We start from the raw sequence: 25,564 nt of genomic DNA, 5'->3' as shown, positions 1-25,564 counted from the left end.
TTTTTTTCTTTTTTAAATATTTTTATTTAATTATGCTTAACAAATTATGCTTAACAAAGAAATTTTCACAGTATATATGATAATATTTTTTTTTCTTCTGGAGAAAGTCTTATTTGTTTATTTTATATATAATGGCTTGTCAGCCACATTAAAATAGGCTTCATTATTAATTAACAATTTTTTTTTGGACTCAAGATTTTTTTTTGTGCTGGTGACTATGTTAGCTTTTACATTATTAAAGTCTGCATTAATAAACAAATTGACAATTAATCCATGAAAGTTATGCAACTAACAAAAAACTTTTTGTTTTGGTAATCTTTAATCAAAATCGAACCATTTGCTTCCTCTCTGGAATAGCAGTCCTTCTCCGATGATGTCAGTTTGATGGCTTGGGCGAACTATGCTTACAATCAAAGATGTCAATAATTTCAATACAATCAAAGATGAGAGGATGAGCACAAAAATAAAGCCCCACCCCCTACTCAATATTCCTTTTCACTTGGAAATACATGATCATGTTGAAATGAAAATCATTTCAGTTACAGTAAATATCACACACCCCTTCTTTCATTTATCTAATTCTTTCCTTCATAATATACCATTATTTACAGGTCTGTGTTTTTCTTAAGAACAATTGGTCTTATGATGCTACAAAGTATGCGTGGGACTCTTTTTTTGGTTTGATCTGTATATTTTGTTTTAAAGGCATAGCTCGTAAAACAAATGAAAGTTTGAATATCTTTAATGCAAAAGAAGATGTTTTAGAGAATGTTGGAATGCAGTAGCCATTGACATCCATAGCAGAAAGAAAAGAATAATGAAAGTCAAAGGCTAATGGTTACTAGCATTCTTTAAAATCTCTTCTTCACATCACTTGAGCAACCTGCAATTTAAGTGCAAAATAATGATTTTCTAGTCTTCTCTGCAGATGTTTTTCTGAATGATTATGTTGAATCTGATTCTGATTCTGAATATTGGTTATTGGTCCTAAACCTGTGCTTGTTCCACAGCCGACACGCTCGTCGTCCGAGAGTATATGTTCCAGACCTGGTTCAAGCATACCTAGCTCACCGGGTCACACCATTTATGTAAGTACAGTACATCAGTTCATGCATCTTACAGTCAATACCATACGTGACCATATTACACCATATTACCAGGAAATACCACAGATATTTTTTAAAATGTAGAGTTAGATATAATGACAAATGCTTAACCCTAATTTATATTATATTATATTTAAAAAATGATTTATAGACACAATCAAATTAAATATTCTCTGGCACGGAAAGAAAACATAATTTTGAAAAAGGTTTATTTTTCTAAATGTTTTTTTTTTTTATGATCTATTAAAAAATTCTAAAGAAAAAACAAAAAAACTTTACATAATAAGTAACAAGACAGCACTAAATCAGCTTGTTTGAATTATTTCTGAAGGATGTTCAGCTTTGAATCACATGAATACATTACAGTTTCAAATATACTCACCAGCCACTTTATTAAGTACACCTATCCAGACAGGCTGGTCTGAGTATTTCAGAAACTGCTGATCTACTGGGATTTCCATGCACAACCATTTCTCTGCTTCGAAAAGAGGCCAGAGGAGAATGACCAGACTGGTTTGAGCTGATAGAAAGGCAACAGTAACTCAAATAACCACTTGTTACAACTGAGGTATGCAGAAGAGCATCTCTGAACGCACAACACGTCCAACCTTGAGGCAGATGGGCTACAGCAGCAGAAACCACACCGGGTGCCCCTCTAGTTAGCTAAGAACAGGAAACTGAGGCTACAATTTGCACAGGCTCACCAAAATTTGGACAATAGAAGATTGATAAAACGTTGCCTGTTCTGAGGATTCTCTTTCTACTGCGACATTAGGATGGCAGGGTCAGAATCTGGGGCTCCAACCCAGTACTAGTATGGTGTACTTAATAAAGTGGCCGGCGAGTGTACATTCATTAATTGTGAATTGTAATAATAATTGTATTAAATACCATGGGAAGCAAAAGAGTTTTCTTCCAAAAATGTTCTCTTCAGATTCTTACCAGTCCATATTTTTGTAACAGCAGCTTATGTGCTTTTAGAAAAGTTATATACTAGCTTAGCTGATTAAGGGCCTACTCACACTATGCTATCCAAACCGTGACGTCAGGCGTTGCCGAACTGCATTGTGGGTCCGTCGGCGCGGCTTCAGAGGCATTGCTCGCTGCATAAGTTGGGACTTGCTCAACTTTTTAAGCTCCAACCGAAGCATCAGCCAATTAGATCGCTGTATGCAAATAAACCAGATCAAACAGTGGCCTATTGCTGATTAATTTCATTGGCTGACGCTGCTATGACAATCGCCTCACCCCCAACTTCAGACACGCCCTCTGTTAAGCATTGATGCTGAAGCCCCGTGTGAATGGGGCGTAAGGGGTTGTTTGATACGGATTTATTAATCATTCTTACTGTTCAATGAACGCAAAATGTCGTAGTTTATTAAAGACGCAAACCCCTCACTGTACGACAGCTGCACCTTCAGCAAACCTCCTAATTCCTGCAGAGCGTCAAAACTGGCTGATCTATTTGGAGAAATATTTGACTGTGTGCCACTGCATATCAAACGATGGGAGGGGGGACAAGTGTGCTTTGGCCCAGTTCAAGGCAACTGTACATAGTATGAGTACACCCTAACTGAGTAACTTTTTGAATGTTAAAAACGATTGAAGTCCCACTAGATAACTCTTTTCTGTCATTGTGAATCCTGACAGCAGTGTTGACACAAATAGTTACCTTATTAAAGCACAACATCACTGTAACACACAAGCTCAAGTGGCTTTTTGGCAGTATTTATTGGTGTACTTATGATCAGATTGATGCATTAGAGGCTATTTCTAAAAATGAGTTTCCACTGCTGTCATGTAGAAACGTCCTTGTGACTCCCTGTCTGTGTTTGTGTCCTTCTAGGCAAAAGTAGACAATGAGATCCTTGATTACAGGGATTTAGCAGCCATTCCCAAGGTCAAAGCCATTTATGACATTGAGCGTCCAGATCTAATCAACTATGAGCCACTTTACACCACATCCCTGGATGAGTCCGAGGAGAGAGAGAGTGTGGCAGAGGTAAAAACCAAAATAAATAAGTCAAGCACAAGCATCATTCCAAACCCTAGTGAACCTTCTATCTAGACAGCATTCCAGGTGCCAGTTATCAAATTGTATGGGAACAACTTAGGCCTGTAGAAGATGCATATTAAAATGATTTTGATTTACTTACATTTCATATTTACCTCGACAATATTATCTCAACACAACATTTTTTTGTTCTGTTGACAGCTTCAGAGCTCCAGGAGAGAGTCTTCACCCATGCCTGATGACAGAGTAAGTCGGTCACGTTCACACATTGATCATTTCGATGTGTTGATTCCACTTTTAGACACGCACTTGCAAACTTCTCTTCCCTTGTTCCCTCGGGAGAATCCCCAAAGCCATTTTGAAGTGTGTTCCACTTCGTCAAGTAAATGAGGGAAGCTAACATAATCTCGACTCCTCGATTTTGACCGATGGAGTAAGTCGGCTTCATGTCTTCACTCCAGTACCTATATGTCCCAGAATGCCAGTGGCACTGCATAGTCTCTGTGGGCCTCGGGATGAGTATCCCCAGGTGGAAATAGAGAATAATGAGAATAATTAGCATAGCTGCTGTTCATAGTGTATCTAAACGAGATGCAGAAACCTGTGTGGGGCACATTCATGCGTCATACTATGTGATGCATTGAGTGTATGCTTTACTAAACAGATCTTTAATCTAGTTTTGAACTGCGAGAGTGTGTCTGAACCTCTGAAATTATCAGGAAGGCTATTACAGAGTTTAGGAGCCATAAATGAGTAACCCGAATATATAGTACAGTACTTTAAATGTCAAGTAGGGTCCAAAAAGTGAGTGCAAATGGCCTGCAGGCCAGACCCCTGATTTAGATGTTCTGCCAGTAGTGGACACTTGTGTATTGTAATCAATGATGAACTTCCAAGGAAATGAGAAAGAGGGAAGGTCTGAGTGTCTGAGCGTGCATGTGCAACAGCCAGACACTATTAACTAGCAGTGTTGAGGTAGATTGTAGGGGTTTTGTGGTTTGGTCATTTATAACAATATTACAGTCATGTTGTTTTCAGTGGTGTCTCAGTAGATTATCAGTATTGTTATAATGTTTTATGTTGTACTGTTTTAATTTTTATTAGTTTTATGCACTTTTTAATCACTATACATTTAAGCTGATATTACACTTCTTATGCTACCATGAAAAATATTTTATTTAATGCTTTGTGGCAAATTCCGACTTATAACCGGTCTTATTATATAGAGTTGAAGTCAGAAGTATTAGCCCTCTTTTGAATTTTTTTTTCTTTTTTAAAAATTTCCCATATAATTTTTAACAGAGCAAGGACATTTTTTCTTCTGGAGCGAGTCCATGAAAAAACACCATTCAAGGTCAAAATTATTAGCCCCTTTAAGCTATATATATTTTTTTTCGATAGTCTACAAAACAAACCATCATTATACAATAACTTGCCTAATATCCCTAACCTGCCTAGTTAACCTAATTAACCTAGTTAAGCCTTTAAATAAATAAAAAAAAATATATATATATATATATATTGTCAAATATTATTCACTGTCATCCTGGCAAAGATAAAATAATCAGTTATTAAAAATGAGTTTTATAAACTATTATGCTTAGAAATGTGTTAAAAATCTGTCTGTTAAACAGAAATTGGGAAAAAAATAAACAGGAGGGCTAATAGTTCTGACTTCAGCTGTATATTATATATTTAGCATGAAAACTATTGTCAGTGAAAAACATTAGGTATATATATATATATATATATATATATATATATATATATATATATATATATATATATATATATATATATATATATATATATATATAATTATATATATATATATATATATATATATATATATATATATATTTTTTTTTTTTTTTTTTTAATTAGAAATGTTTTCAGACCTATTCTCAAACCCATAAGTAATAAATTCAAAGATACTTATATTTATTTTCATGTTGTTTCAGACCAGGTCACCCACACCATCTGCTGAGGTAAGTTAGATGTGTAGTTTTATTTTGCATTTAAACATATTTCATAATATAATGAAATTATATTTTAATTTTTAATGGGGAAATGAATCCAGAATTGATTAATATCAGAAATAATTTATAACATCTAGTTTTGAATTGTGTATGCTATTTATTTTGTATTTAATAAAATAGTTTTGTTGTTGTTTTGTGTGTTTTGTGCAGGGCTACTATGACATGAGAGAACGAATCCTCCACAGGTCGACGAGTCAAGGCTCCATTGGTTCTCCCATTTACAGCCGCCACAATTACACACCAACCCTGTCCCGCTCACCACAACACTTCCACAGACCCGGTGAGAAATCAACACTGACAGTAATGCTTAATCCAATCAGTGATTCTTTTCCTTTCATGGATTAAACTTAAATTGCATTAAATACTGCATTTATGCATATGAATCAAATTATAAAGTCATCTTTTAATTATTTATTTACTTATTTGGTCACTTTTACAATAAGGTTTCATTAATGTTAGTTACTAGCATGAAGTAATTATGAACAATGCTTCTACAGAATTTATTAATCATCATTCAACATTTACTAATGCATCCGAATTCATGCTTGTTAACATTAGTTGATGCACCGTGAGTTAACATGAAAGTTTGAGGTACCTAATATATGAGCAATATCACACGAGTAGCAGTGCTATATGGCTGTATATCAGCACTGGTGGAAGGCAGTAGACGTAGTTCCTCTTTAGTACTAGTGTGGGCGGAGTAATACACAAGGGTGAAGAGGCTGTACAAGTGCTGATATTGCTTTAATATGGCACTGCTCTCAGCCAATCAGATTTGAGAGCCAGACAGAACTGTCTATATATTAGATATATATTAGCACTTTGGAATGTGGAGTTGTGTATTAGGCCCATGCAGCTGTAATCTGAGCTCTTCTGCTTTCACTGATGTTCGTGTTTGTGATTGGAGGCACTGAGCCATCTAGCGGCAGGAGTTCTCCAGGCTCCAGCACTCCTCCTCTCCTTCTGACTCCTAAACATTTCCACCTGCCAGGTACTGTGGGAGTCTCCCAGAGGCTGCTGTGTGTCAATCCCAGCATGCCGTCTGTCTAAATTTCACAATTCACTCTTTCTGTTTTTGGTTATGTCTCTGTTCTAAGGCCACAGCTCTGCCAGAAATGAAAAATGTGCACGAGGAACACACCAAGCACGTTTTCTGTTCAGAAAATGTATAAATTGTTTGTTATTTTGATAATCGGACATCCTGATGTTGCTGTCAGTTTGAATGTTTTTATGTTTACCAATGCCATTTTGCCGTCTGTTTAAAGTCTGTGTGAATCGCAAGTTGCTGAGACTTATTTCAGTATGTTAATGTAGTTCTCATAGACATTATAATATAAAGCAAGCGCCTCTTTTTCCGCTGCGGTCTGTTGTTTTCATTTTTGCCAGGCAGCTGCCATCTTTATTCGGTCATGACTGAGCTGTAACAGATGCAACTGAATGGAGGAGCTGCTGTTTTCTCAGATATAAAAATACAATAACAATTGTATTTATTAACCATTTATAATTATACAGTGTGAAAAAACTTCAGTTACTTAAAAGTAAAGCTCAAACTTGTTATGTGAATTTTACAACCCAGGCTCATTCTGAAAACGTAGTCCTATGGACATTTCTGGAGGCCGCGAAATACGTCCCGGGAGGTACATATTTTTGTAGTTTTTGTTTCCTCTTTTTTTATAACTCTAATTTTTCTCGCCAGTGCCATTCGCGCCCAATGTTCTCGCGTAAACCCACTGTTGACTGACTGTCTGTCTGATTGACTGGCCAACTGACCCACCCTCCTCCTTCCCTGAACCCACCCAATTTTATCAATTGACCCGCCCGCTTACTTCTCTAAACCCAACAAACAATTTACAAAAGCAGTCCAGAAAAAGAAAAGCCCTCGTCTGATTTTTACCACGTTTTCGGATTTTACCACATTCTTACCCTCTTATTAACTTATTCATTTTATTTTTTGGATTCTGTTTTGTCTTATCTGATTTCTGGAACCAGGCCCGGATTGGCTAATCGGGAGGACCGGGAGAATTCCCGATGAGCCGGTCGGTTTTTTGGCCGCGAGGGCCGGTGTCCCTAGCTCCAGAATCTGTCGCTCTTAGCAGTCACACTTTTTAAAAATAATTTATTTATTTACTTGACCACAGCCTTCTTATTCATTATTTTACCGCAGCTCTGCTCTTTTTATCTATTTTCTCGTAGCCTTTTTATCTATTTTACTCTTGAGCAAGATACAGTCTGCAGGTTAATGATGATATAACCAGATGAGTCACCATCCAACGTACAGATGTTGTGGTAAAGTGGTTAGCACGTTAGGTTATGATGCTGCCAACCCGGGTTCGGTCCTCATCTGATTAACTTTTTTTTTTCTTTTTTTATTGTTAAGACATATAATATTGTAAGGGTTGTTGAACATTTAAAGTTCTAAAACAGCTGTTTTCTCAAAAAAAGACGTGATAGTGTAATTAGAAACTGAATTGGAGATGACCTTATCTTAATATAGTCAGTGGTGAACTGAGGTGGGCCGGTCTAAGGCTTGAAACTCCAGGGCTAAAAAAGAGTCCCACTCCGGCCCTGTCTGGAACCACTCTTTCCCATACTCAAACCCCGTTGTCATCATGGTCAACTCCTCTCTGCGTCTCAAGTCCTCCAACGTACAGTACATGATGAACTAATGGGACAAACTGGTTGTGGTGGAAAAGTCCTACGCACGTGGTCAACTGGTAAGCGCGAAAAGAAACTGCGTCATACTGCCCTGTAGCATTTGTTAAAAAACAATGTACCTACATACCTCCGGCTACATAATTCGCGGTTTCCAGAAATGTCCATGGGACTACGTTTTCAGAATGAGCCTGTTTTGGAATTTTATGGTATAAAAACCTGTGAAATGTAATTTCCAGAAACTAGTTTTACTGTCCGACCATTTAAACAGCTTCAATAAGCAAATATTTCAGGAATTTTATCATAATCTCTTTTAAGAGATATAACAGTGAACCGGATTAAGATGGCGGCGACATTGACGTACCATCCAGCGGCTTATGGCAGGACTGGGCGATGAATCAATTATATCGATTAACTCGAGTGTTTTATCCATTAACCTCTTGCCCTGCAATTTGAAGGGAGCCCCGGGCTCGAGGATCTTATGACCTCAGGGCTCTCTCCCAGGACAGCATGACAAACAAGCTTTATAATCTATCATCAGCTAAATGTCACCTCTTGAAAAACTTGACCTGACGAGTCTCATATAGTGAAAGAATCAGTTCATTAACCTGAGTTTAATAAATGGCATCTAAAATGTGTTTGGGAAAGAAAACATTAGCTAACTAGTGCTATTTCTCTTAACTTAGCTGAAAATGAGGTCTGATATCCCATTTTATTTACTATACTATCCATTCAGAATGGACCTTCGGGTCACTAGGAAGGTGGGGAAATGATCCATTTGTGTCACTTTTTCTTTGCTGATAAGATATACAGCCAGGTACACAACGTTCCTTTGTGACTCAGGCAATACTTCCAGGTTTCTTCCCACCATATAAATACCCTAAGTTCAATATAACAGCCATTTTCATTTTGAAGAATCCCCCCTTCCACCCCTTCTTATCATCCTTTCCTAGGTGGGTGGCACGGTGGCCATGTGGTTAGCACTGTTGCCTCACAGCAAGAAGGTCACTTGTCCTAGTCCTTCCCAAGCCAGCCGACGTTTCTGTGCAGAGTTTACACGTTCTCCCTGTGCTCGCGTGGGTTTCCCCGGGTTCCCTGGTTTCCTTCCACCATCCAAAATCATGCAGCTTAAGTTAATTGACTAATCCAAATCGGCAACATAAACATGCTCCTAGTAAGTAGTTATCTCTTAAGAGCAATCACTATCTGTTCTTTAGCTACCACAGCAGGAGATATCTCGAGATCTACCTGAGCTTAAAATCACCTCTCGCCTTGCAAATGGGAGGGAGCCCCGGGCACGAGGATCTTATGAGCTCAGGGCTCTCTCCCAGGACAGCATGTCAAACAAGCTTTATAATCAATCATCAGCTAAGTGTGAACAGTTGAAATAAAAATGAATAAACCTCTGAATGCATGTTCATTAAAAATAAAAAATCATCTTGAAAATGTCCCCTTTTTAACAATCATAAGGGGTTTACTTTCACTGCAATTATATAAAATGGTGTAATTTAAATTATTATTATTATTATTATTATTATTATTATTATTATTATTATTATTATTGTTGTTGTTGTTGTTATTATTATTATAAAAGTCTTGTATGCAATCATAAATTAACTTTTTAAATGAATGTTCTTTATCATTTTTATATCACCCGCTTCGAATGTTATCTCTGGTTATCAGTTATCAGTGATTATCAGCTGATAGATATGGGCCAGTAAGAACCTTCAATAGGAACTGGTCCCACTCTATATTAAGTGTCCTTAACTACTATGTACTTACATCAAAAAATAAATACAGTGTACTTACTGTGTTTATAATGTATTTGAGAACACTTGTGGTGCTTTGATTTGGGATAGAGGTTGGGTTATGGACAGGTTTGGTGGTGTGGGTAGGTTTAAGGGTGGGTTAAGGTGTCAGGGATGGTCAACAGTGTATTTACAAATGTAATTACAAAAGTTAATTACAAATGTAGTTACATGCATGTATTTAAGCATAAGAACAAAGTAAATACATGTATTTACACAATAAGTACATTGTAACAAACTATTAGATCCTGTGTAAGTACATATTAGTTAAGGCCACTTAATATAAAGTGGGACCGGAGAACCATCAGTAGGAACCTATATCCACATGGTTAACCAGCTATACAAATAGCGAAGACTCCAGATCCAGATCTGTTTTTACATTACTGCGATGGTTGGGTTTAGGGTTGGTGTAGGGGTAGACGTTAATAAAATACAATTAATGGGAATTGTAATAAATAATATAAATAATTCTCGTCCCGGCTGCAGCCATATGTGATCTATAGCTGATTAGCCATGTGGATGGATGATATCAGCCATTTGATCCTAGCCCATATCTTTGATGAATTGGTGATCATAGGCCTGTGACCATCAAAACTCAAACCATCACACAGGTGACGTCATATAAATGTCTTGGTGTCTTTTTTGATAACTCACTAAAATGGCATATACATGTTGATAATCTCTGTAGTAAGCTTCAGCAACGACTGTATTTTTTAAGACGTCTAAGAATTTATGGAGTGGATCAGAAATGTATGATCATGTTCTATAAGGCTGCGTTTGAGAGTTTGATAAGGTACGGTATCACAGCTTGGTTCGGCAACTTGTCTGTACAGCTGAGATCTAAAGTGTCACAAACAAAGAAAGTCCAGATGGATCCAAGTACACACTAAAGATAACTGTAACAAAAGAGTGCGTTGCTAGGGCTAGGAGAAACCAGAGCAGGGATCAGACAGGCCTGAGCATAGACAAATGAACACATAAGCACACGTAACGAACTGACAAGGAAACACAGAAAACTTCGCACATATATAGGCACGAAAATGAGCATCAGCTGGCGAACTAATCAAACCAACTGAGTGCCCTCAAAACACATGACCAAAACAAATACACGTGGGCACCAAAAAACAAAACAAACCCACATGATCAAACAGACACTCCGGAAGAGCGCACAAACCTGCAACCGTGACATAAAGTAGTTCCTTTATTTCACACTGCCTGGAAAATTATAGGTGTATCAGAGCTGATGTTACTACAGGATATGTATGAACTGGATGCATTAAGGTAAGTAGTAAATAGTAAATAGTTTGTGACGTATCACATGTTCTGCACATGGAATATGAGTTGTTACCCTCGGGGAAAAGATTCAGAGTACCTTGCTGTAGATTAAACAGATGTAAAAATTATTTTTATCCTACGAGCATTAAGCTATTAAATAATAGTGGTGGCTTAGATTGAGAGTATCAGTTTGCTTATTTATGTGTACATGGAGTGAGGCTTGTAACTTTTATTGAATTACTTATTTGTGTTTTGTATGTTTATTGTTTTGTCCATGTTTGTGATGACTGCAGCTGAGGGCAAGAGCCCAAGACAAATTTCCCTAACTGGGACAATAAAGTTTTACCTTACCTTACCTTACCTTACCTTAAATTACCTTACCTTATCTATCAGCTAATAACCACTGATAACACCCATTCAATCGAGCAATAACATTTTAATTAGCTGTTTTATGTTCTATAATTATAATTATGATAAGGTTAATGCGGTGTAAAAAATACACTGGATAAGTTGGTGGGTTATTCCACTGTGGTGACCCCTGATGAATAAAGGGACTCAGCCAAAGGAAAATTAATGAAAATCTCGCCCAGCCCTAGCTTATGGGGTGTCTAGCTATCTATTATAATGTCTTTGGTTCTTCAGACTGAAACTGAATATTGAGTAGGGGGCGGGGTTTTATTATTGAGCATCATTTTCTCATAGCAAACTAACGGTTAGAGGGGCGCGGTTAAGAATATTGTGTTTGAGACTATAAACCAATCCAAACACAGAAGAAAAAGGTCAAACTTTAATTGAAGACTAACTTAGTTGTTCACCTAAAAATAAACAATGTGCGCTAGCAAAATAAACATTGCAAAATTTTATTTCACACAGACTTTAAAACCAAATATCTCTGATATTAAGAACTAAAATTTAATTCATCACATTTTTTTCTTTTTTTTCAGATCAAGGAATGAACATCTACAGGAAGCCCCCGATCTACAAACAGCATGGTATAGTCATTCAGAATCTTTGAGGTTTTGAAGCTTAGCGTTTTACATTAAATGTTTAGAGGTTAGATTTTATGCAAGCATATGAGTAGCAAAATTCATTTCGAAATGTAATATGCAAATGCCAATGCAATATGTTAAATGGCAGTGTTCTGTATTTCTGTATTTGATTTTCCAAGACCATATGTGCTATGGTTGGTGCAAAATTAAACACACGCCTGTTGGTTTATAGACTAAAGCAGTGTTTCACAGCTGCTTCATCTCACTAATATACTCCGTCACAAACACCTCATATTATCAACTCGCTATATTATTTCAGACAGGGTTTAAAAAAATAACAGTGACAAAATGAACACAAATGCAGAACATGCAGATTTAATAGAAACTATCACTAAACTATCACTATTAGCAGTTGTGAATAATAGTGAAGTGTAAATAATTAAATATACAAGTAATATAATATCAATATATAAATGTGTATACAAAAAAATACTTACAATTTATGCAAACACTGCATGTTTTCTTTAAGATCAAGACATTGTGTAGTATGTCACGCCATGACTGTGTATGTTTGTATGTCATTTTACCATAATCCTGTGTTTTGTTTGTTTGTTTGTTTGTTTTTATTTTGGAAACTGTGAGTCTCCACCTCATTAATATCTGCTTGTGTGCCATTTAACACCACCTCAATGTTAACATGTAAGTATTGTTTGAAGTCTTCTCAACTGAGCTCATTTTTTATAGATATTAATAATCCGATCAGCTACTCAACCATCATTAAAGCGTCTTCTCCTGATCAGCGCTCATTCATACTCATCAAAAAAAAACTTGCACAAAAGTTGCAAGATTTTTAAGTTAAATGTGCATAGTATGACTAACTTATTTCAAACCAGTAACGTCATGTCATAAACTAGTGACACAAGTTGTATTATTTGTCAACAAGCAATGACACTAAGTTTAAAAAGGTCTGTAATTAAATTCATTAAATTTTATGGGGTCATACCATTCAGTTTTGATTATTTCTCTTGAAGTTTACTTATAAAATTGCTATTTAATATGTATCAAAACATTGGCAAAAATTAAGCTCTTTCTGACGCTTACAGGGAAAACTTATTTATGTAATTTTATTATTAATGAATGAATGAATGAATTAATTTATTTATTTATTTATTTATTTATTTATTTATTCATTTATATTTATCTCTCCCTGCTCACAACTACAGGTTTTCTGTTAAGTTCTAGAGATCTACATTTTTGTTCTGGCTTCAAAAATGATGTGCACTGGTTTAGTTTGTTATGTCTATGTTGTTTATGTCGATCTGTATCTAGTTAAAAATAAACTATAGCGACGTATTTCTAATGTTGAGACTGTCTGGAGTCATGAAGATAAACTTGTATATATTTAAACTAGGCGGTTGCTCCGAAGTCTTGACCGTTAGTAACTATGACTGTTTGGCGCCATCCTGTGACGAATAGTAGTATAGGATAGTGCGTTTTTCTTTTTGCAGGCTTAATATTTAAGATCTATGAGCTGACATGAAGGTATAGGGTATATGCCAAGCTAGTGTTTTTCCCATACTGATAAACTTTCGGTGTTTTGTGAAAAAAGTTTTGTGAACTTTCTTCCATTTTATACGCTTCCTTTTACAGCATCGATGTTGTAATGTCACTAAAATACATTCAGTTAAATAAACTTTGGCATTCATTTAGCTGCTCAAGCGTAAAATGAGACAAAAAGCCATTTACTCGCACACACCCATCAGAATTGGCAGGCTAGCGCAGAAGCTCCATTGAATGTACTGGGGTAAAATAAATGCTCATATTAAGACATGGCAGAGGGAAATGTAATTTAATGCAGAGCTTCTTGTACAATCTGAGGCCCACTTTATATCGGATATCACTCAGCTAGTGGAGATGGCTGATTTTTAAACAAAACAGACCTTAAACACGCTGGTTTTTGCATTGGCATAGTTTGCCGGAAGCGCTTAACTAAAAGTCCTATTAGCATGCTTTGGCATATACACTATTTTCCCCTTCTTTCTCTATGATTTAATGTTAATTAAATTGGTTTCCCTCAAACAAGAAATGCAATTCTTCATGGTATGACCCCTTTAATTTTGTCATAGTCCATTTGTAGCTGGATTCAGTGAGTCAGATCCAGTAATAAAACTCATTCACTGTGTTTTGAAGCCGATGATGGTTTGTCTGATTACTGCATGGCCTATGTTGAGTGTTTTTTTTTTTATTATAGCTATGCATGCTCAGCATGCAAGCAGGCTACCGATAGTCTCCAATACCAAACATTTTCTACTTTGTGATTTTCTACTATGTGGATTATGACATGGTTAGATGTTGGTCTAGCCACACTGATGTCCAGCTCCACCAATGTATTGATCTAGATTCAGCTGCCTTTGCAGCCCAGAGCAAGTCTGCTGATGACATCATCAAATCGGCCAAATTCCCCTCAGCGTTCGCTCCTGGTCCAGACTACCCTACAAAGATAGAGACAGACTGCTGGTCCTTCCCCAACTTTCACGCTGCCCTAGGTACTGTGGTCACCCATAATGCATCTGTTTTGATGCCTCTGCGTTAAAGGGACAGATCAACCACAAATGAAAATTCTGTCATCATTTGAAGAGTTTAGATGCAAAAACCTCTAAATCTTATTAGATATTTTCTTCTAAAATTAGCATTTTTCTCAGACTACTGTGGTTGTGCTCAATTATTTTACTTTAATAGAGACAAATAAGGTAATTTCATTGTCTTTAAAGTGAAATAACTGAACAAAATGCTCAATTTAGGAGAGTTTCTTTCCTCTGATCAACACAAAAGAAGATATTTTGAAGTACATATGTAGTCAAACTGTTATTTGTTCTTAATATTTTGCTCTACTATTGAAGTCAGTGTGAACCATCAACATTTACACCAAAATTCTTTGAAATATCTTCTTTTGTGTTCATCAGAAAAAGAAAAAAAAATCAGAGGTTTGAAATGGTGAGTATTTTCATTTTGGGTTGAACTATTCCTTTAAATGAACAGTTTACAAAAATATATATAATTTATATAATATAACTTACTTTAATGTTTTATTAACAATACTTGACTTTTTAAACGTGTTTTGAGATAGTATGGGTCTGAAATGACAGTTTTCATTTTTAGGTGAACTTTAACCCTTTCCTAAGGATATAAGTCTGATTTATTAACACACTTTTGTAAATGCAGTAAAATGCTATTAATATGATATTGGTGTAGAAATAGCTTTCATTCAAAAAAGAAGAAAAAAATGGCTAGTATGTTTCTTGAAACATCAAGACACAATTTACTTATGAGCAATCAGAGAACATTCTGAAATAAACTTTCTTTAAAACTTTCTATAAATGCTTAGACTTGTCACAGCATGTACAGTTGAAACCAGAAGTTTACATACACTCTAAAAAAAGGAATATAACCATTTTTTTTTTTTAAAATCATGGTAAATCATACTAAACGTTTACTATTTTAGGTCTGTTAGGATTACCTAAATGATTTAACATTCGTTAAATGCCAGAATAATGAGAACATTTCTTTTAAGAATTTTTAACATAATTTCTAGACAGTCAAAAGTTTACATACATTTCCTTGGTTTTTTTTTTAGCTTTGCTTTTAAACTGTATAACTTTGGTCAAATGTTTTTTGTATCCTTCCACAAGCTTCTCACAATAGTCTGAAGGAATTTTGTCCCATTCATCCGGACAGAATTGGTGTAAATGAGTCAGATATGTTGGCTGTCTTGCTCCCACAAGCTTTTTCAACTCTGCCCACAAATTTTCTATAGGATTGAAATCAGGGCTTTGTGATGGCCACTCCAAAACATCCACTCTGTTGACCTTAAAGCACATTTTAACTAATTTGGCAGTGTGCTTAGGGTCATGGTCTGCTTGGAAGACCCATTTGTGGCCAAGTTGTAATTTCCTGGCTGATGTCTTAAGATGTTGCTTCAGTATTTCTACATAACGTTCTTTCTTCATGATGCCATCTATGCTGTGAAGTGGACCAGTCCCTCCTGCAGCAAAACAGCCCCACAACATGATGCTGCCGCCCCCATACTTCAGTTGGGATGGTGTTCTTAGGCTTGTAAGCTTTCCCCTTTGTCCTCTAAATGACCAAATACTGGTCATTATTGCCAAACAGTTCAATCTTAGTTCCATCAGACCACAGGACATGACTCCGATAATTAGTCTTTTTCCCATTGTAATTGTAATCTGGCTTTTTTATTGATTCTGGCTTGTTGATTTTCCCATGTTGTCAGTCAGTGAAGCAGTGTTTGAGGTTTTCCTTACATACTACTCTACAATTGTGCCTCCAATTAACTCACATGTTGTCAATTAGCCAATCAGAAACTTCCAAAACCTTGACACCATTATCTAAACTTTTTCAGAGGCATAAAAATCTTCTTTTATGTAAACTTGACTTTCAAGAAAAGTTACTTTAACAATTCCCCCCCCCCAAAAAAATCTCTCTCATTATTCTGCTATTAAGCATAACAGAAACAAATTTGATAATCCTAACTTACCTAAAAGAGAAAAAGTTTAGTCACATTAACATCTGACTTTTAAAAAAATGGTTAAGTGCCTTTTTACAGTGTATGTAAACTTCTGGTTTCAACTGTATATACTCAAACTTTCCTATGATTTAAAGTGCTTGATTATCTTCACTACAAGTTGCTTTGCATAAAAGCGACTGCTAAATGACTAAATGGAGGGGAAAAAAAACGTAATAGTAACGTTTATGCAATGTTTTAAGTACATATATACTGTATACTTGTTATGGGCAAAAACTGAGATTGACTTCAAACATTTGTGTCGTCTTTGTCCATGTCTCTCTGTGTAATCAACATAATACTCAAGCTTCATGTCATTTCAGTACTTCAATAGCTGTCAGTATGTAGAAAAAACCTAATGTATTTTTCATTCGCCTTAGCTGTCCCTTCCATTGTTCACTTACAGGGGCTTGTGTGTGTGAAAGTGTTCTATTTTGTTGTTTAGGAACAGATGGGAGAAGAAGGTCAAAAGAAGAGGATGAGGAGGAGATCCAGAAACGCAGGCAGATTCAGGAGGAACATCTTAATAAGGTTAGAAACAGCTCAGCAATGCAAAATGACGTACAGTTGTATTCCTATATAAATGCTTCGTGTTTCTGCTTCCAGATTCAGTCTGGTTTGGGGAAAATGATCCTGAAAGAGGAGATGGAGAAGGAGAAGATTCGAGAGCGTCATGCAAGGAGTCTGTCAGCACAACGCTACGAACACGGAAGCAGTAATACTCCTCAGTACAATACATCACACACCAGATGCTCATCTGTTGATACTCAGTTAAAGTCAGAATTATTGAATTATTAGCCCCCTGTATATCCCCCCCAATTTCTGTTTAACAGAGAAGATTTTTTTCAACATATTTCTAAACATAATAGTTTTAATAACTCATTTCTAATAACCGTCAAGGCTGATTTATACTTGATGCATTGGCCGTTGAGATATTTTTTACAATGACAGGGGGGTTGTAAAAAAGAAACCCACTGTAAATTCAGATGGAGAAACATAGAAGAAAGTTTCCATAACTACATCATATCATTAATGTCGTTTAATGTCAATTATTTTCATAAATAATTTTACTAATTATTAAATTTTTTATGACCATTCCTAATTTTTAAAAACAAACTTTGATGCATCACTTGTTTTTGTTCATATCTCAGACAGTTAATTATATTTAGTTCATTTAGTTCAATAAAATATTAAAATAGAGGTCTGCGCTGGAGCATAAGTGTGCTCTTGACGCAGAAGTATAAATCAGCCTTTATGCTGCTTATTCTCTTGCAAGTGTTCAGTTATTAAAAAAATAAGAAAAAACTGGAAAACAAACAAATTCTCTGGATTTTACTACAGGATTTTATCGATTTTTTTTTATTTATGGGTTTGAGTAAAATGTCAATGTTACCTTTTTTTCCTCTAAAAGTCTTTAAAAATTCTTTCAAATTTAATATAAAAGTACTGTCATTTTTGTTGTATTTTTATTTTATTGTTAGTGGAAAATGACAAATGATCAGAATAGCAAATGTCCGCATTAGTTGTGATTGAAAACCAGGATTATATTAATATTGATTTCCTAACACATTTTTGAAAACACAGAAATTCGGTTCTATGTTGTTTTTTTTCACCAAACAATACTCAAAATGATTTTTTTAATAATTATTATTTGGAAGAAATGTCATCAATAGTTTACAGAACAAAAATAAAATTTTGTTTTACTTAAAATACATAAACAAGTCATTAATCCAGAGAAACTAGCATATATATATATATATATATATATATATATATATATATATATATATATATATATATATATATATATATATATATATATATAATTTATAATAAAATATATAATTTCCCCAATTTATGTTAAACAGAATGAATATTTTATATTTTTAACACATTTCTAAACATAATAGTTTCTAATTACAGATTTATTTTATCTTTGTCATGATGACAGTAAATAATATTTGACTTGATATTTTTCAAGACACTTCTATACAGCTTAATGTGACATTTGAAAGCTTAACTAAGTTAAATAGGTTAACTAGGCAGGTTAGGGTAATTAGGCCAGTATAATGATGGTTTGTCCTGTAGACTATTGAACAATTATAGCTTAAAGGGGCTAATAATTTTGACCATAAAATGGTGTTTAAGAAATTAAAAACTGATTTTATTCTAGCTGAAATTATACAAATAAGACTTTCTCCGGAAAAAAAAAAAAACTATTATCAGACATACTGTGAAAATTTTCTAGCTCTTCTTAAAAAGATTATGGTAATAATGATATTTGTACATATAATACTAATATAGTATTAATATATACATTCATTCATTCTATTTCTTTTCGACTAAGTACCTTTATTAATACATACAATATTAAAAAAAAATGTATTTGTAAAATTTTTTTTCATAGTGGATGTTTATTAAAAATGCTCTTGTTTTGCAGATCAAAGTTCACCATCTAAAACCGGTTCATTGCCAGGATATGGGCGAAATGGACTGCACCGTGTAAGATTTATTATATAATATAATTCATTCACTCATTCATCATTTGGCTTAGTTCCTTCATTCATCAGGGGTCGCCACAGTGGAATGAACCGCCAACTTATCGGGCAAATGTTTTACACAGCTGATGCCCTTTTAGCTGCAATCCAGTACTGGGAAACACCCATACACACTCATAAACACGAATACACAATGGCCAATTTAGTTTATTCAGTTCACCTGCAGCATGTCTTTGGACTATGGGGGACACCGGAACACCCGGAGGAAACCCACGCTAACACAGGGAGAACATGCAAACTCCACATGCAAGGTTGTCAAAGTTATAGTTTAAAAAATGAGAAAATGCTCAAACATTTTTGTGCTGCCTAATGTTTTCAAATTGTAATTCAGTGAAATGTTCTGTTTCTTTTATAATTGTTTGTTATCTTTGCTGCAGCCTCAGTCCACTGATTTCACACAGTATAACAGTTATGGGGACGTGTGTGGTGGCATAAGAGGTAAGTCTTTTCATTTACTTCAACTTAAATTACACAGATGAGAGCAGTAATATTCACATGTAGGCATATGCTCTGTGAAATAAATTCCTATTGTCTTATAAAGCATCGTTTAGTACATAAACTAGAAATGGCATGACTCAAACTCATGACTGAAAATTTTCTTATTATTTTTCCCTAACAGAGTTTCAGGTATGTAGACTTGATTATCTCTTTTAATCACTTATGTGTTTCCATATATAATTATTGCATCCTTAGTATAAATATAATGTGTAATATTCAACAGTTAAATCATTAAAATAGCTTCTCTACCTTCCTTTTATTATTATTATCATTATTATTATAATTATTAGCCTATGCATGACGGCCATCGAACACCCACTAGAATGGACAGAGGAGTGTCTATGCCGAATATGCTGGAACCAAAGGCAAGTGTAACTTATTAAATGATATTAAACTATATTTATTATGAGTTGAATTAGCGTCTAGGTAACTAACTTATTGTAAGTTGACCACAGATTATATTTCGCACATTAGAAAGAGCAGATGCAGCCTTTTTGTACTGATTTATACGTGTTTTTGAAGGTTTATCCGTATGAAATGCTAATTATAACCAGCCGTAGTCGCTCCAAACTGCCCAGAGATGTGGACAGAACCCGACTAGAGGTAATTTTTCACAATTTACACTGTAAAAACAGGCTGGGTTCCACACAATTACTTTATGTTGGCCCAACACAAATCCATTAAGTTGACTTAATCGTGTTTACAAATTTAAATGGACTGAACATAAAACAGTTAAGATAGGAATTTTGTTGTTTCAACTCATTTTAATTAAGATGTTTGCTATTTGAATTCATGTGTTGTCAAATATGTTTGTATTGAGTGCAGAGATTTGACCAGTTACTTCCCAGTTTAGTTTATGATTTTAATGTGTATGCTTATGTTAAGACAAACATGATCCTGACATTTTTTATGCAATTCAAATAAATAAATCTTAAACACAAAGCCAAATATTATGATTTATTTAACTCACATTTCAACCTTTTCAATTTCAAAATATTTTAAAATCTACACTCACCGGCCACTTTATTAGGTACACCTTAGTAGTACCTTGTTGGACCCCCTTTTGCACTCTGAACTGCCGTAATTCTTCGTGACATAGATTCAACAAGGTACTGGAAATATTCCTGAGAGATTTTTGTCCATATTGACATGATAGCATCCCGCAGTTGCTGCAGATTTGTCGGCTGCACATCCACCACATCCCAAAGGTGCTCTATTGGATTGAGATGTGGGGACTGTGGAGGCCATTTGAGTACAGTTAACTCATTGTCATGTTCAAGAAACCAGTCTGAAATGATTCGCGCTTTATTATATGGCATGTTATCCTGCTAAAAGTAACCATCAGACGATGGGTACAATGTGGTCATAATGGGATGGACATGGTCAGCAACTATATTCAGGTAGGCTGTGGCATTGACAAGATGCTCAATTGGTAATAATGGGCCAAAGAGTGCCAAGAAAATATCTCCCTCACCATTAAACCACCACTACCAGCCTGAACCGATAATACAAGGCAAGTAACAGTAGAAATTGAGACTCATCAGACCAGGGCAACATTTTTCCAATCTTCTTGTCACACCTGCTGCAGTGCCCTCTAGTGGTCATCAAGGGCACCAGTTTTTGTTTTGGTGTTTGTTTTTTTCATCCTAGTCATGTGATCTCTCCTTGTTTCCAGCTGTTCCTCATTGTCTAATTAGTTTGTCTTTGGATTTTCAATGTTCTGTTTAGTTCTGTCCTGCTTAATTTGTGATCTGTTTCATCGTGTTTGGTTTGTTTGTTCAGTTTGTTTAGGATCATTACTATGTTTTTGGATTCCTGTTTAGTTTTTGTTTGATTCACTCTTGTGCTTAAGTTTTGCACTGACAATAAATGTGTTTTGCTGTACTTGGATCTTTCCCTTGTTTTTGTGATACCAGTCATCACACTTCTATTGTACAATTCTGGTGAGCCTGTGCAAATTTTAGCCTTATTTTCCTGTTCTTAGTGGGCAGGAGTGGCACCCGGTGTGGTCTTCTGCTGCTGTAGCCCCTCAGCCTCATGGTTGGATGTGTTGTGCGTTCATAAATGTTCATAAATGCTCTTCTGCAGACTTTGATTGTAACGAGTGGTTATATGAGTTACTGTTGCCTGTCTATCAGCTTGAACCATTCCTCTCTGACCTCTGGCATCAACAAGGCATTTGGGCAAACAGAACTGCCGCTCACTGGATGTTTTCTCTTTTTCAGACCATTCTCTGTAAACCCTAGAGATGGTTGTGCGTGAAAATCCCAGTAGATCAGCAGTTTCTCAAATACTTAGACCAGCCTGTCTTGCACGAACAACTATGCTGCATTCAAAGACACTTAAATCCCCTTTCTTCCCCATTCTGATGCTCGGTTTGAACTGCAGCAGATCGTCTTGACCATGTCTACATGCCTAAATGCATTAAGTTGCTGCCTTGTGATTGGCTGATTAGAAATTTGCGTTAACGAGCACATAGACAGATGTACCCTAATAAAGTGGCCGGTGAGTATATATTGCATTATAAAACACTCCCATCCTCATCACAAACTCTGTAAATGTATAGGTTTTCCCTTACCAGTGTGCAGTATTGCATTAATGTTTGATCAGAGGGCAATGCTAAAGGGTTGATTTTTTAATGCTAAAAGTATTCTGTAACGCTGAAAGTATTCTGCATGAGTGTAAAAGGTTTTTATTAAAACAGTAATCAAAATGTTCAGCAGCAGATTCTTATTGTGTGTGTGTTTTGTAGTGTGCATGTTTCTGCTAGTGTGTGCCAGTATTTTTGTCGTCTGAAAAGCTTTTATATATCTGGAGGTCAAAATTTCCCGCCAAAATTAAAAGAAATCTGCTGTTAAAATAGTGCCCAGGTCACGGGAGGGCTAATATAGGTTTTTTTCTTCTTTTAAATATTTGTTCCTCCTGTTTTTCTAGCGCCACCTGGCTCCAGAAGTGTTCTTCGAAATCTTTGGGATGGAAATTCAGGAATTCAACAGGTTGCCTCTGTGGAAACGCAATGAACTGAAGAAGAAAGCCAAACTCTTCTGAGATGGAAATCTGCCCACATCTGCACACGCTCACCTGATGTATCACACAGCTGTTTACTCCTCCTCCGATGTTTCTCGCCTATAACTATAGCCAGAAGAAAGTCCCATGCTGCAATATTATCATACGATGTCAGTCTGAAATGAACGGAGGATCCAACCTACTCATCTATAAATCTCCAAAAATGTGTAACACTCGATTTATTATTTGACTGTCTGTTCCTTTAACCCTTTAACAAGCATCACAACCTCCTGGTTGACCTTTTGTCTATAGGTTAATATTATATATTAAAATAAAAAATGCGTAGAGAGGTTTAAGAGTGCACTTTAAAGGAGACCTATCATGCCCCTTTTATGAAATGCTAAATGTCTGATGTCCCTAGATAATAAAAAAACTAAAATACCCCATGGATAATGTTTCATAACTCTTTGGAACTGCCTCTTTTAGGATTTGATCCTAATTGTGCTATTTTGGTGAACTGACCCTTCACTAAGCCCCGCCCCCTTAGTTACTGTTGTTACGCCTGTCAAGCTTTCATGCCTGGCACGTCTATTACAATATGTATAGGTGTCAGACATTCCCAGGGATATAATCAGGGCTTGACATTAACACCCGCCAAATGCGCGTAGATTTTCAGGTGGGTTAGACAGACAGACAGACAGACACCCCCACTAGCCACTTTGGCTAGTTAAAAAGGATTTCAGATTTTATCGGGAGAGTAGCTGTGCTTTATGTGCTTAAGGATGGCTGATAAAAGGCATTTCATTTGTTCTTGGGTCTTTCCGAGGTGCACCCAACTCTGTGAGTTCATCAACTCCATCAGAAGCTATGCCTGGGTGACAGACGCTTTCCGACTGAGCTGGTGTTCTGTCGATTTGTCCGACCTTGTCAGATTGTCCTATCACCCATTCAAAAAGTAGGTAGCACAATTTGATGACGCAATATGCAACCCATCAGATTTTGCTACCAGTGTAAATTTCAATGTGGAGTAGTGTGATATGAAGCTGTAACATCGCCCTAACCTACCTAATCCCTGACCCCAGCCTCAGAACCATTCAAATACAGTGTTGGTAGCGTGATCTAATGGGTAGGTTAAAATGTCAGGACACTGGTCCCAATTTGATGAGCTGTTGTTCCATGTCGGCAGCATGATTTCCCTTCAGGACACCAACAATAGGCGCTACGTCATAATCATGCCCCTACTAGAGCAAGCTCTTGACGTGGCACGAATGTCCGCTAATATAATCACGTCTTTGCAATGACTTAACATGTAAATTGCTCACACTATAAAGTCAGACGGCTGCTTCTCACTCAGGGCTATCTATGCTAATGAGAGAGAGATCATCTCTAATGGGCGGGGCTTTCCCCCTTTGATGACACGTGCAAAGGGAGAATGTCAAAGTGTTTCTGCAGACTGTTTTTATCAAGTGTGATTCTAAAAAATATATTAGTAATTTGTTTTAGCATTAGAAGCTAATTATATTCACAGACTTTTGCCATACAACTGTGTTTAAACCCTTATAAAAGTGATTTTTGCATAATAGGTCCCCTTTAAAGGGTTACTTCTCCCAAAAATGAACGTCTTTCTTCTTTGTTCCTCTTGTATGTCTTTGTAAATCATGTTAGTGCAGGTCTGATGATCGAAACCTTTGTAAATTTGCAGCCATAATCCATTTAATTCCTTTTTCCAGTAAAGACTCCTCTGTTTGCGTCACTTTTCGGTTCAGAAAGGGATTGCGGATGCTACACTGTGCGGATTTCTATGAGTTTTGAATGCATTCAAAAAGACTTAATCCATACTGGCACATATCCATGTATTCACTCTTTACTATACTGTACCAGCCTCCAAAACATCTGTAAAACTACAGGTCAGGTGTGTCATTTCTGTGTCAATATAGCAGACAACAACAAAACATCTTCATGATCATTATAGATCTGGTTATGCTTCACAAATCGGTAACATTTCATTTTAATACTACTAGTGGTGCAAAAATGACACACTTGACTGTGCTTTCTGATACTATTTTACCTGTTGATTCAATGCTGATGTCCCTATTGTATACTTAAAGAATAGAATACAAAGTTAAGGTAAAATACAAATAAACTGCATTTGACTTGTTTTTTTATTTTATTTAAAAAGCTGATACTCACTGCCAATTTATTGTATTTCAATTGTATTTCTGAGAAAATGTGTGATCTCTCAGTAAAACCAAAGGCATTACAAGAGAACGGGCTCTCATAGTCTGCAGCTGTTTTTATTTCATTCACATTAATCATATCGGACATATTATTGTGTGGCGTTTCAGTAAACTGGGACTGAATACTGAATTATTAGTCAGACCAAAATGAAAACGTGAGTTCAGATCACAACATTCCAATTATCAATTACAGTGTCAGGTTTGAATAAAAGATGGGGAACTATATAATGTCTACTTTTTGTGCTTTATCGTTTGCACACACAAGCATATTGAAGGGATGTCCAAATAAATATTGAAATCACAAGTGATTGTGCATACATAGAAAACACTTGAAATTCTAGTAAAGTGTCTACTTTAATGTTTCAAATATCTTGAAGTGAAAATATGAGAGCAAAACAAGGCCAATAAATTAAACAGCATAATTCAGATTTATAGCACTTACTATGTTTTATGTTTATTTATATAATTATTAAAAGTGTATTGCTGGGTAAAGGATAAACCTAGTGGTTTGAAGGGTATTTGACAGGTATAAAAATTTAACATGGCAACATATTATTACATTGTAGTTTGCAAGCTGCATTGATCTGTGCACTGAATAATGTGAATTATTATTATTATTTGTGAATTATTATTATTATTTGGTATAGTCTAAATTTAATGCATGAAAATAAAGGGAAATATTTGGTCCACTTCATACTATTGATCAGAGATCTACGTATATGCCCAAACTAGGGCCCATGGGCTAAAATTGGCCACCCTCCCATCTGACAAGAGAAGGAGAATGATGGGCATTTTGAGAAATG

At 35.7% G+C, this 25,564-nt stretch overlaps 1 protein-coding gene across 51 annotated transcripts in view; it reads left to right on the top strand.

Moving 5' to 3' along the window:
• ablim1a (actin binding LIM protein 1a) overlaps window positions 1–24,989 on the top strand; it is a 97,526-nt gene extending 72,537 nt beyond the window's left edge. For 8 of the 51 annotated variants that reach the window (XR_012388341.1, XR_012388333.1, XR_012388334.1 and 5 more), the window contains 15 exons: window positions 1,011–1,088; window positions 2,953–3,108; window positions 3,322–3,366; window positions 5,082–5,108; window positions 5,310–5,439; window positions 6,067–6,150; window positions 11,839–11,886; window positions 14,283–14,429; window positions 16,908–16,993; window positions 17,069–17,177; window positions 18,903–18,964; window positions 19,398–19,462; window positions 19,809–19,883; window positions 20,041–20,121; window positions 22,453–24,989. Coding sequence is in view for 6 of the 51 variants with exons in the window: in XM_017358665.4 (XP_017214154.1) it covers window positions 1,011–1,088; window positions 2,953–3,108; window positions 3,322–3,366; window positions 5,082–5,108; window positions 5,310–5,439; window positions 11,839–11,886; window positions 14,283–14,429; window positions 16,908–16,993; window positions 17,069–17,177; window positions 18,903–18,964; window positions 19,398–19,458; window positions 19,640–19,647; window positions 19,809–19,883; window positions 20,041–20,121; window positions 22,453–22,566 (1,227 nt within the window). In the remaining 45 variants the exon portion in view is untranslated. 51 annotated transcript variants of the gene reach the window in all.
• Window positions 24,990–25,564: the final 575 nt, after the last annotated feature.

The sequence above is a fragment of the Danio rerio genome, chromosome 13 (assembly GCF_049306965.1).
Source record: "Danio rerio strain Tuebingen ecotype United States chromosome 13, GRCz12tu, whole genome shotgun sequence".
Taxonomy (NCBI): domain Eukaryota; kingdom Metazoa; phylum Chordata; class Actinopteri; order Cypriniformes; family Danionidae; genus Danio; species Danio rerio.
The sequence above is the reverse complement of the archived record's forward strand: the minus strand, read 5'-3'. Positions and strand labels throughout refer to the sequence as shown.